The sequence below is a fragment of the Peromyscus eremicus genome, chromosome 11 (genome assembly GCF_949786415.1).
Source record: "Peromyscus eremicus chromosome 11, PerEre_H2_v1, whole genome shotgun sequence".
In the NCBI taxonomy this organism is placed as follows: Eukaryota; Metazoa; Chordata; class Mammalia; order Rodentia; family Cricetidae; genus Peromyscus; species Peromyscus eremicus.
In genome coordinates, this window is record NC_081427.1 from 26,653,400 (window position 1) to 26,664,569 (window position 11,170).

Consider the following 11,170-nt stretch of genomic DNA (forward strand, 5'->3'; position numbering starts at 1 on the left):
CAACCCCTCCCCTACCCCCAAGGCTCAGGGAACTTCAAGGAAGATGGGCAGAAAGAATGTTAAGAGCCAGAAGATGAGGAAGAGTGCTGGGAAACACCAGACACTGTGGTTTCAGCTGTGGTTACCTGTATAAGACTGAGCCCATCACCTGGAAGTCAAGACATTCTCCAATGCCCACTGAGGGACTCTGGACAGTGAATGGTTACCAGTGCTCACAGCCTCTCTTCAGTGGGAGAGCCACTGGTAAGTTGCCAGTGTCCTGGGAAATAACCCCAAGTCATGCTCATGCAAGCAACTTCAGTTGAAGTCAGTGGGGAGGGGGGGCTGAAAGTAGGAGAGCATGGGAAGGAGCAGGACAAGGATAAAAGAAGGTGATGGGGATGGAAAAGACAAAAAAAATCCTTATATGTGTATATATGATTTTCAATAGAAATTTAAAGCTGAAAATGACAAAAATACCTCTAAGAAAGAGAACTTGTGGTTCAGACAGCAGAGAGACTGGAAATTTTCACCTGAGCAAAGGGAACATATGTGGTGGACAAAGCAAAGGAGCGAGGCTGCTTCGGGATGTGGTGAATGACCAGCAAGTTAATATTCCTGTAGTTCAGAGTTTAGGATGCTGGATTGACAAGAGAATGCACAACATTGTGAGGATTCATGTTTGTGTAGACTGAGGTGCACAATGATGGCATCAGAGGCTTCCAAAAAAAATACAAATATACCTATATACCTATTAGCTAGCCTCTTTCCCAGGACCCCAAGGAACCCTGTCCTCAGATGCTCTGGCCTCCTCCTGAGACCTCTCTTTGAATATCTCTATGACATAACAGTAAGAAAGTCAGTCCCTGATGCAACCAAGGCTCTGCCTGTGTATCTCTGGTCCTACCTTCTGAATGCAATTTATATGTCTTCTTCCAGTATCTTGAGTTGGAAGCTAAGATCATTAATGTTAACTCTTATTAAAATATGTTTTGTGCTTATGAACTTCAAGAATGTTCACACAACACACACCTTGCCAGCAGGAAAAACTGTACAGAAAGCCTCAGAATCTACTATGTGGGATGCATGCCTGAAGAGAAGTAGATGAGGCGGGAAAGATGCATCTTTTTCAGTGAATTGGGGGACCTTTCTCAAAATGGTAGCATTCTTTTGCCTACTCTTGAAGTATATAAGCAAGACTGAAGTATTTTGACATGGAAAAAGAGAGGAAACATTTACAAGACCGTCTTTAACAAAGGCAGTGCCAGCCAAGGAAAACAGTTTGACATGTGAACACCCACAATGTTAAAACTTGATAATCAAAATAATGGACTGCAAATGCAGAATGGGCCATGGCTGGCTTAAATCAAACTGCTGAAAAAAGACAGCCTCTTTTTTTATTTTTCCACAAGGTTTATACTCTTTAACAATATCAACAAATTACATACTGTTCAACTTTCCAGTAGGAATTCTTATGGAAAGTCAAAAGATGTGGTGTTATTTTTAATAGCACATCTAACAGCATTTCACCCTGACAGGCTTTTCTCCTTCGAGTTTGGATGTGCTGTCTGAGCAAAACAGGCTCAACACTGTTCAGATAAATGGTCTGAAGTTTAGTTTTCTCTGACAATGAATTTGTCTGAAAGGGGAATTTGTCCTTCCATAATTCAGACTTAGTCAAACACAACTGGAAGTTCTTACACATCGTCTGTGATTCATGTTGGAGGACAGAGTAAGGAATGAAGATCTTTCTAGGCATGCTGGCATTCTGGCAACGTTCTGTGGGAGCGAAACATGGGGACAGTCATCTCTGAGGGGTCAAGCTGAGTCCTAGGTTAACTAGTTCCCATGGCCCCTCTGCAGCACATGGCCCTTTCAAATCAACAGGGGCTTCACTGTGATATTAAGAGAATGTGACCATGGGCTGGACCGGAGAGATGGCTCAGCAGTTAAGAGCACTGGCTGCTCTTCCGGAGGACCTGGGTTCAATTCCCAGCACCCACATCGCAGCTCACAACTGTCTGTAACTCCAATTCCAGGGTATCTGACACCTTAACACCAGTGCACACATAAAATAAAGTTAAATAAATTTAAAAGAGAGAGAGAGAGTGTGTGTGTGATCAAGTCTCTCTATAGCTCCTTCACTCCATCCACAGTCAAGTGCATAATAAACTGTCATTGGAGACCATTGTTCTCAAGAATTCAGAATTACCTACCTAGAGGTTTAGAGCTTGCATGGAAATTGGTACAGAGGCTCAAATTTGGGAAAAAAATAGAGTTGCTTGGCAGAATGTCCAAATTGTGGCCCTCTGGGCTCCTTTCCAACCCTTCTGAGAATTGGAGTCTCTGGGGATGGTGTGGGATGTGGAAAGGTCTGTAATCTGTATTGTTGACAAGCTCCCCACTAACTTTCATGTTGCACACCCAGCATCTACCTCAGGCTATTCCAGACTGCCAGTTACTTCCTTACATGGAGAATCTGCGGCTAGAAGCATCACTCAACTGTGGATGGAATCATTATCTGATTGCTTGGGGGTCAGCCCTGAGATCACTCAGTTCCAAGCAAGAGTGACAGAGACTTTGACTTCTCCATATTCAAAATATCTACTGACTTAGAATGCCTGTTTGAGAAGTCTAACCTGAAACTTCATTGGGAGGCACATAAGAAGATTGCAAAGCCACAAACACTTGTTTTTTGTTCTTTCCTTCCCTTCCAAGATGGGCCTTGAGTATCCACAGCAATGGAGTATTCGCTAGCTATGGTTACAGCCCTGGGTGACCTGAAGGAGCTTTCAACACAACAATAATGGAAGTAGAACCAGGAGAATCAGCTTGCCTCACTACAGATGGGGCTCCATTTCTCCCCAACTTTTCTCGTATTCAGACAAGGCCAGGAGTCTCAGCTGTCATGTATGAACCAGAGCTTCTGGCTCTCTGGGAAAAATCTCCCAGTTTGAGTAACAGTCTGATATAATGCCCATAATAGTATCATCAACTCCATTTTAGTTTAATTGAGGAGCATCAAGCAAAGAGACAAGGCTCTCTAGTTGGAATGATGTATTTGATCAATGCTGAGAGGGGAATGCATGTAGCCTAAGAGAGTATAACATGGTACTTCTCTGTACACTCTTTTAACTCCTGCTCAAATAATTCATAGGCAAGGCCCTATTAATTATTGTTCTAGAAATGGGAATGGAGTCATAAGATTTTCCACATCATTCTGTACAATGCTCTTCTAACATAATCTGCCTTTAGATCATAGTTTCTTAGTAGAGGGAAGGGAATGTTTGCTCCAGACAATACCTGGCCATGTAAGGACAGTTTGTATTGCATTTCAGGAGTGAGACATGTTACTGATATCTAGTGGGGACAGGTCAGGAATGCTGGTCGCCCTCCCACAACAAAAAATTACCAGTCTCAGAAGGTCAACATTTCCAAAGTTTCAAAATTGTCATTTAGACGGAAATGATTTCTCAGGTGAGCAACACACACCGAGGACCCCGGGGGCCCAAATTCATGACTACACTCTTTCTCTTTGGCAGTTGTCTAGGTGAATCTCTCAACCTATACCATAGATCTCCAATGAGCAGAATGTTAGCATCTCTGAACTCTACCCCATTCCCTTGGCTCCGCTTCCCTAGTGGCCAGAAGTCAATGAGACTCTCTTACTAATCTTAGTAGCCCCTTTGCCCAGCGTCTGCCTCCTGAAATGCTGCTGAGTGCTGAGATTCCTCTGGTCTCTTGATCTCTAAACCTGACTATTATTTCCATTCTTGCCACCCTTCACTCTCAGTGGCATTAGACACAGCCTCTTCTTTCCTCTTACATTTTTTAAGTTTCTTGCCTTCCATGTCACATGCTCTTAATTTTCTCCTGCCCCTTATTCCACCTGTTATGGTCATATCCAGGTCTGCTGCCTTCTTCAGTTATTTCATTTTCAAGCTTCCACCAGACAATGCCAAACCTGTGATTTTCAATTCTGTGCTATTGACTCACACAGTTTTCTCTTAGATCTAGATTTCAGAGTTGCAAACCCATATATTCAACTATCCCCCGATTTCTCATCGATAGTCTTATAAGCATTTGCAGTCCCGTTTGTCCAATCTGAATGTGTCATTTTCCCATCACTTCATCTGAGAATAGTATCCCTACCTACCCAGATGCAGAGTACAATCTCAAAGCAGAATCTTTTGTTTCCTGCTCACTTGCACCCTTGCATGCCACCCATCAAGGCCCCAGTAGTCAGTTTCCACAGTATCTATGTAAATTTCATTTTGCTCTTCTCCATCACAGGTCCAACTGCAGTCACCTTGGCCATGCACCTTGCTTTAGCTTTCTAATTGCTTACATGTCCCAGTCTTTACTCCTTCCATCTTGCCCACTATACAGCTGAAGGGATGGTTTGCATTTGCAAAACTGATCTTGCTGCTTCCTTTCCTGAATTTTCCCAATGCCTCTCATTGCTCTGATGTTGAGGATCAAAGCTCTTTGGCTAGGCATTATCTGACTCATCATACCTTACCAGCCCCACTTACTGTGCTGTGGCACGGGGGTTTAGTCCTGTTTCTGGCCTACAGAAGCAATTTATTCACTCCCAGCTGGTGTCTTCACTCACAACATTTCTTCTGCACAAACGTTCTTTTTTTTCCTATGGAAAGGGAGGAGCCCTTTACATAGTTACTGCATTCCCCTTCCTTTAAGACATTATAGTTTCCAAAGCCTAACACTTACTAATAGTTTTCTAGAGAGAAAAACCCTTATCTCATTAGATGGCCATACATACAGTGATTGGAAATTAATAGCAATTTGAAAATGTTTAATTTGAAGAGCTGTGACTCTTGTTAATAAATAGATAAGCTCAGAAAGTTCAACCTTCTTATAGATGGTTTATAATTCATTTTACTTTGTTTTCCTTCTTCTGATTACAATCACATAACTCCTAAATATCTGTGTCACCTATCTAAATGTGAACTCTAACAGATTGTATTACCACGAAGTCTTCTAGTCATGGAATAATACCTAAAGCAAAGCAATATTAAATAAGTATTTGTTGAATGAGTGAAAAATAGATTAAAATGAAATGATACACTTAATCCAGCATTGTTTTAGTGAGTATATATATATATATATATATATATATATATATATATATATAGTTGGTTCTCTATTGCTGCTGCAACATTTAAAACAGCAAATCCAATCTCTTATGAGACTTAGAGTTCCTGAATCATTATTCAGAGACAATCAAGGCACTGGTGGTGCTAAAGTGTTCTGGAGGCCCCGTGAGAGAGTCCACATCCTGCTTCTTTTCACCTTTTAGTGGCTTAGTTCATGGCCCCTTTTTCTTTTTCTTTTTCTTTTTTAAAGATTTATTTATTTATTATGTATACAGTGTTCTGTCTGCATATACACCTGCAGGTCAGAAGAGGGCACCTGATCTCTTTATGGATGGTTGTGAGCCACCTTGTGGTTGCTGGGAATTGAACTCATGACCTCTGGTAGAACAGCCAGTGCTCTTAACCTCTGAGTCATCTCTCCAGCCTCCCATTCTTTTCTTCTTTTTGTAACATAAAAGCTTGGGTGGTCTGGGCTTCTGGGTGGAGAAGCCACAGCACCTCCAAGGATCCACATGTTTATTATACAGTTGAACAGGGAGGTGGGGTTATTACAGATAAATAAGGAGGCAGAGTTATTACAGACAGCTGAACAGGGAGGCAGATTTGTCTAATCTCAGTAGGAGCAGTCTATGTTGGGAAGGTATAAGTGGGGGGAGAAAGTTATGGTGGACATTTTCTGCTCACACTACCAACAGCCGCACATTGACCAGAGGAAGGCTTTGACATTTCGTTGAGCCTCACCAGGGGAAGGCTTTGCCACTCCAACAGGAATGTAGTATTTGGGTCCTTGATATGGCCATGCCCATGTCAACAACATACATTCACTTGGGACTTCTCTTGATCCCTACAGGTGTCTTTAAGTATGGCAGAGGCTTTCTCGCCTCAGGTGTGGCCCTTTTTCTGCCTCAAAGTACATCGCTCTTACCTCTGCTTCACTATCACATTAACATCTCTGATCTTCATGTCTCATGCCACCCGTTGGTAAGGCTTTTGTGAGTGTATTAGGTCTGTCCGGGTAATCAATGAACATCTTTCTCATCTCATGACCTTCAATCACACCTGCGTGATCCTTTTGTCTACATAAAATAATATCCAAGGGCCCAGAGTTTAAGATGTACATATTTTGGAGAAAATATTACTCAGCCTATCACCTACTCTGTTGTTTAAAGCTATGGGGCAGTTATATCCAAGTTAAGAAGTGAAGAATGAACCGAAAGTACATCACATGAAAGTCAATTGAGTTATGGCTTAAACCTGGTATGGCAACTTGTGAGAATGAAACATTGGGTAAATCCTTTCACCTCTCCAGGCCTCCCCTGCACAGTATAAGGGCTACACTCTACAATTCTAGGTTTGCAGAAACTACATGCTACAGTGTCTGCAGTACCTCTGTCCTTCTCAGGATGTTTCCTGGACCACATAATTTCAGATATACAACCCAGCTCAAAAGAAGAAGAAGAAGAAGAAGAAGAAGAAGAAGAAGAAGAAGAAGAAGAAGAAGAAGAAGAAGAAGAAGAAAAGAAAGAAAGAAAGAAAGAAAGAAAGAAAGAAAGAAAGAAAGAAAAAAAGAAAGAAAAAGAAATCAAGATCCCACATCCAGCCTCCATGGGAAAAAACAGCTTTTTGATGCTAACGTGATTTTCTGTAGGACTCCATTGCAGCCTGACCTCACCTCCAGAGAAAAATAATATAGAAAAATGGGGCATATATGTAACAAAGCAAACTCCGAATCTTTCCCCCTTGGTGTTTTATCCAAATTTAAATCCCCAAATAACCCCCAGCCCAAATCTAAAGTTGTAACATCCCATAATAGAACAGTAAACTACTTATTACCTACCTGCCTCCTAAAGGAAGTAGGGAAAGAGCTAAAATTATTGTCCATGGGTCTGTTGCAAGTCAACTGCATTTGGGACAACTTAATGACACATAAGTCTAAACAAAAACTTCAGCCACAGGGCTCCTAAACTGCACATTCATTTAGACTGAGTTCCAGAGGAGGCCAAAATGGAGGACTTATGTCCTGGTAGTGTATCTCTCAATTTAGCTCAGAGCCCAGCTAAACGTGAACGGTCAATGAATGTGAGATGGCATGAATGACCGTCCTAAGATAATCTTCATCAAGTGTGTGAATGATTTGTTACTTGGGGGTGTATCAAGAAGATATGTTCATGGATGAGACTCGATGCATAGAGACAGAGAAGCCATTTGTGTGGGTTGGGGAGCGATTGACATGAACATATTAAAAACTTCACTGCAGAGGGCTTTTGGTATTACCACAGGCTTCCTTATTTTTCAGTAGCTCTTGAAAGACAAACAAAGCAAAAGAAAAAATGACAGAGAAAGAAAAGGTTTTTTAAAAATGAAAAAGTGAGCTTAAAGACTAGGCTATAAAGCGGGGTGCCAAGAGGCACAAGTGTCCACAGCTGCTCAGAATTACCAGGGCAGGGAAGAGGCTTCAGATCAGAACTGAGCCACTGTTGTTCGGTTTGATTTTTACTAAAGCTCTGGCGGCCTCTATTGGTAAAATAGAGAAATGCAGCGTCTGCCGCAATGTGCCCTTTTAAGATGTGCTTCGCAATTAAGACTGTTAAACTTCCTAAGACTGTTGAGCACTTCTTTCCTTTCTTATTGTTTCTCTTTTTCATTAAATGTCTTTACTTTTCTTCCATTACATCTGATGTTACAACCCTAATTGCTGTTATTAAAGTCAGGAACCCTTTGTTATCCCAGAAGTTAGGACAATTTCTGCATGCTTAGCATACTTGGATTTCAGTTTAGTTCTTCGGTAAAGAAAACACTCCAAATTCATTAGGTCCTTCTTTAAAAGTGTAGTTTACATCACAGCAACTGGTCTGGCATTTAAATAAACTACAGCGCTGAGAAGTAACTGCCATAGTTTCAGTTTTCAAAATACATCCGATTCCGGGCAAACACCAATCCTTGGAATTCTGCCAATGTGCTAATTAAAGGGGAGAGGGGGCGTCAGTTCGAGTATTCGGAAAAGATAAATTGTCATGTGACTTAAAGAAGAAAGGGTGCCACTATTGTGTAAGCCGGACGATTTCAATGTGAGAGGAGAAAAGGCAAAAAAAAAAAAAATGGCCATAAAAAGAATAAGAAAGGAAGGAAGCAGACTCACTCCAGCCACAAGAGAAAAGAAAAGGTTAAGACCACTCCCTCTGCAACTAGGGAGAAGAGAGGGGGAGTTGCCCGTGGAAGCTGCCTCCTCCTGGGTGGCGCGCAGAGTTCAGCACCTCGGAAAGCACTCCCTTCCTGCATGGGGGCATTACGCATGCTCTTTGGGGCTCTCCGCAGAGACTCAGTGGGTGCGAATGTAACTCCTGTAACTCCGGTTAGTCACTGGGGGGCTGACAATACCGGACAAACAGAAAACACCAACAGAACTCCAGGCAGCGATGGCGTGAAATAACCTCCAGGCAGTCAGAGTGAGATACGGATGTTCACTATCTCGGTTTTCCTTTAAAAGGAGAGGATCTCGTCCAGGCAACAGCAAAAGCCGACAACGGTATTGGGTAGAGAAGCGGCCAGAGAACTGTGCTCCTGGGCAGGAGGCTGTGTCTAAGTGACAACCGGGAAGCGGAGAGGTAAGACTCAGTCCTCACCAGGAGGAGCCTTGATCCCGGCCGCTTGCCTGGAGCTGCCCTCCTCTGCTCTAAACTGGTTAAGGATTGACGCTGAGCTCAGGCAAATCTTGAGCCCAAGGCGGTTCTGGGCACGGACTCGGCTCAGCATCCAGTTTCCAGGCGCAGCTTCAGGGGCTTCTTAGACAGCTCCAGCATCCGCGCCCGCTTGGGTACCACACCCGGAGCGAGCGGTGCCTCTCGGATAGCTGGCCGGCAGAACATGACCCAGAGGCACCTGCGCATGCAGGTGGCTTCTGCCACTACCGCAGCCACCATGGGTAAGGCGGCTGCCGGTGATGAGCTCTCGGAATTCTTCAGTCTCATCCCAGACTTGCTGGAGGTTGCCAACACGAGCAGCAACGCGTCGCTGCAGCTTCCGGACTTGTGGTGGGAGCTGGGGTTGGAGTTGCCAGACGGTGCGGCGCCGGGGCATCCCCCTGGAAGCGGCGGGGCAGAGGGCGCAGACACTGAGGCCCGGGTACGGATCCTCATCAGCGCGGTTTACTGGGTGGTTTGTGCTCTGGGATTGGCCGGCAACCTGCTGGTTCTCTACCTGATGAAAAGCAAGCAGGCGTGGCGCAAATCTTCCATCAACCTCTTCGTCACTAACCTGGCGCTGACTGACTTTCAATTCGTGCTCACTTTGCCCTTCTGGGCGGTGGAGAACGCTCTAGACTTCAAGTGGCCCTTCGGCAAAGCCATGTGTAAGATCGTGTCCATGGTGACGTCCATGAACATGTACGCTAGCGTCTTCTTTCTCACTGCGATGAGCGTGGCGCGCTACCACTCTGTGGCCTCGGCTTTGAAGAGCCATCGGACCCGAGGGCATGGCCGTGGGGACTGCTGCTGCGGCCAGAGCTTGAGGAACAGCTGCTGTTTCTCAGCCAAGGTGTTGTGTGGGTTGATCTGGGCTTCTGCCGGGTTAGCCTCGCTGCCCAATGTCATTTTCTCTACCACCATCAGGGTGATGGGCGAGGAGCTGTGCCTCATGCACTTCCCGGACAAGCTGCTGGGCTGGGACAGGCAGTTCTGGCTGGGTTTGTACCACCTGCAGAAGGTGTTGCTGGGCTTCCTGCTGCCGCTGAGTATCATCAGTCTGTGTTACCTGTTGCTGGTGCGCTTCATCTCCGACCGCCGCCTGGTGGGGACGACGGATGGAGGGGGAGCAGCAGCGGCTGGAGGAGGCCTGAGCGCAGCTAGCGCTCGGAGACGGTCCAAGGTCACCAAGTCGGTGACCATCGTAGTCCTGTCCTTCTTCCTGTGTTGGCTGCCCAACCAGGCGCTCACCACCTGGAGCATCCTCATCAAGTTCAACGCGGTACCCTTCAGCCAGGAGTACTTTCTGTGCCAGGTGTACGCGTTCCCAGTCAGCGTGTGCCTAGCCCACTCCAACAGCTGCCTCAACCCCATCCTCTACTGCTTAGTGCGCCGCGAGTTCCGAAAGGCGCTCAAGAACCTGCTGTGGCGTATCGCGTCCCCTTCGCTCACCAGCATGCGCCCCTTCACTGCCACCACCAAGCCAGAGCCGGAAGATCACCGGCTGCAGGCCCTGGCGCCGCTTAACGCCTCTGCAGAACCTGACCTGCTCTACTATCCACCCGGTGTGGTGGTCTACAGTGGGGGGCGCTATGACCTGCTGCCTAGCAGCTCAGCCTACTGAGACCTGCCAAGGCTCAAAAGGGCCTTCCAAGGAAGAGGAGAACGGGAGAGCAGTTTAGGGGATCGAGATAGGTAGGAAAGGCGCGCGCGCGGGGAAGAGCAACCTGTGAAAATCCAGAGGCCCTTCTCTGCAGAAATCAGGTTAAGGGAGGAAGGACTGCAACCATAGAGCCTGCAGCCTTGGCTCTTGCTCCCCACTCACCACTCCCTGTCCTTTACTCCAAGCTCCACTCCCCACCATGCCCTCGGAACACTCTGAAACACCCAGAAGCTGGGATTGGCACTGGGAAGCAGAGGGATTGGGTTGCATAGGAGTTGAGCTTAACCAAATGATGTCCAGACAGGGGATCATTTGGCCCAGAGACTTTTATGGAGAACTTTATGGAACCTCAAGCAAAATCCCGCAGGGAAAGTGGCCCATAAAGCCTATCTTAGTGCTTGCTCTTTGATCTGTGGGACTGGCCCAAGCAAAGATCTAACTTGCTGTGACTGTCTGGAAAAGAAAATGAGAACTAAAACCCTGGTATCCTTTATCATCCTGGATAGGGCTAAGGTGCATAAACTGAGAGCATAGGAATGTCTGTCTCTAGGAATGTCACCGCGAGTCTCTAGGAAGTGACATGGGGTGCATGAAAGCACTGTGATTAGAAGGAATGAAATAGAGAAACCTTTCTATGACGCAGCCCCTGAAGGAAAGCGGGGACTAGGTAAGTGGGTGGGAAGTGTAGTGTCTCCACTGCAAGCCTGGGTACCCAGAATCTCTTGAGGACA

The 11,170-nt window shown here is 45.6% G+C and overlaps 1 protein-coding gene across 1 annotated transcript; it reads left to right on the forward strand.

The window, feature by feature from the left end:
- The first annotated feature begins 8,960 nt into the window (after window positions 1-8,960).
- On the forward strand, window positions 8,961-10,400 carry Rxfp3 (relaxin family peptide receptor 3). Its single transcript, XM_059276184.1, has one exon. It carries the CDS (start codon window positions 8,961-8,963, stop codon window positions 10,398-10,400), a length of 1,440 nt encoding a protein of 479 aa, XP_059132167.1.
- Window positions 10,401-11,170: the final 770 nt, after the last annotated feature.

What these genes read in the sequence shown, in the direction of transcription:
- Rxfp3 (XM_059276184.1), top strand. Translation starts at nt 8,961, where the DNA reads ATGACCCAGAGGCACCTGCGCATGCAGGTGGCTTCTGCCACTACCGCA.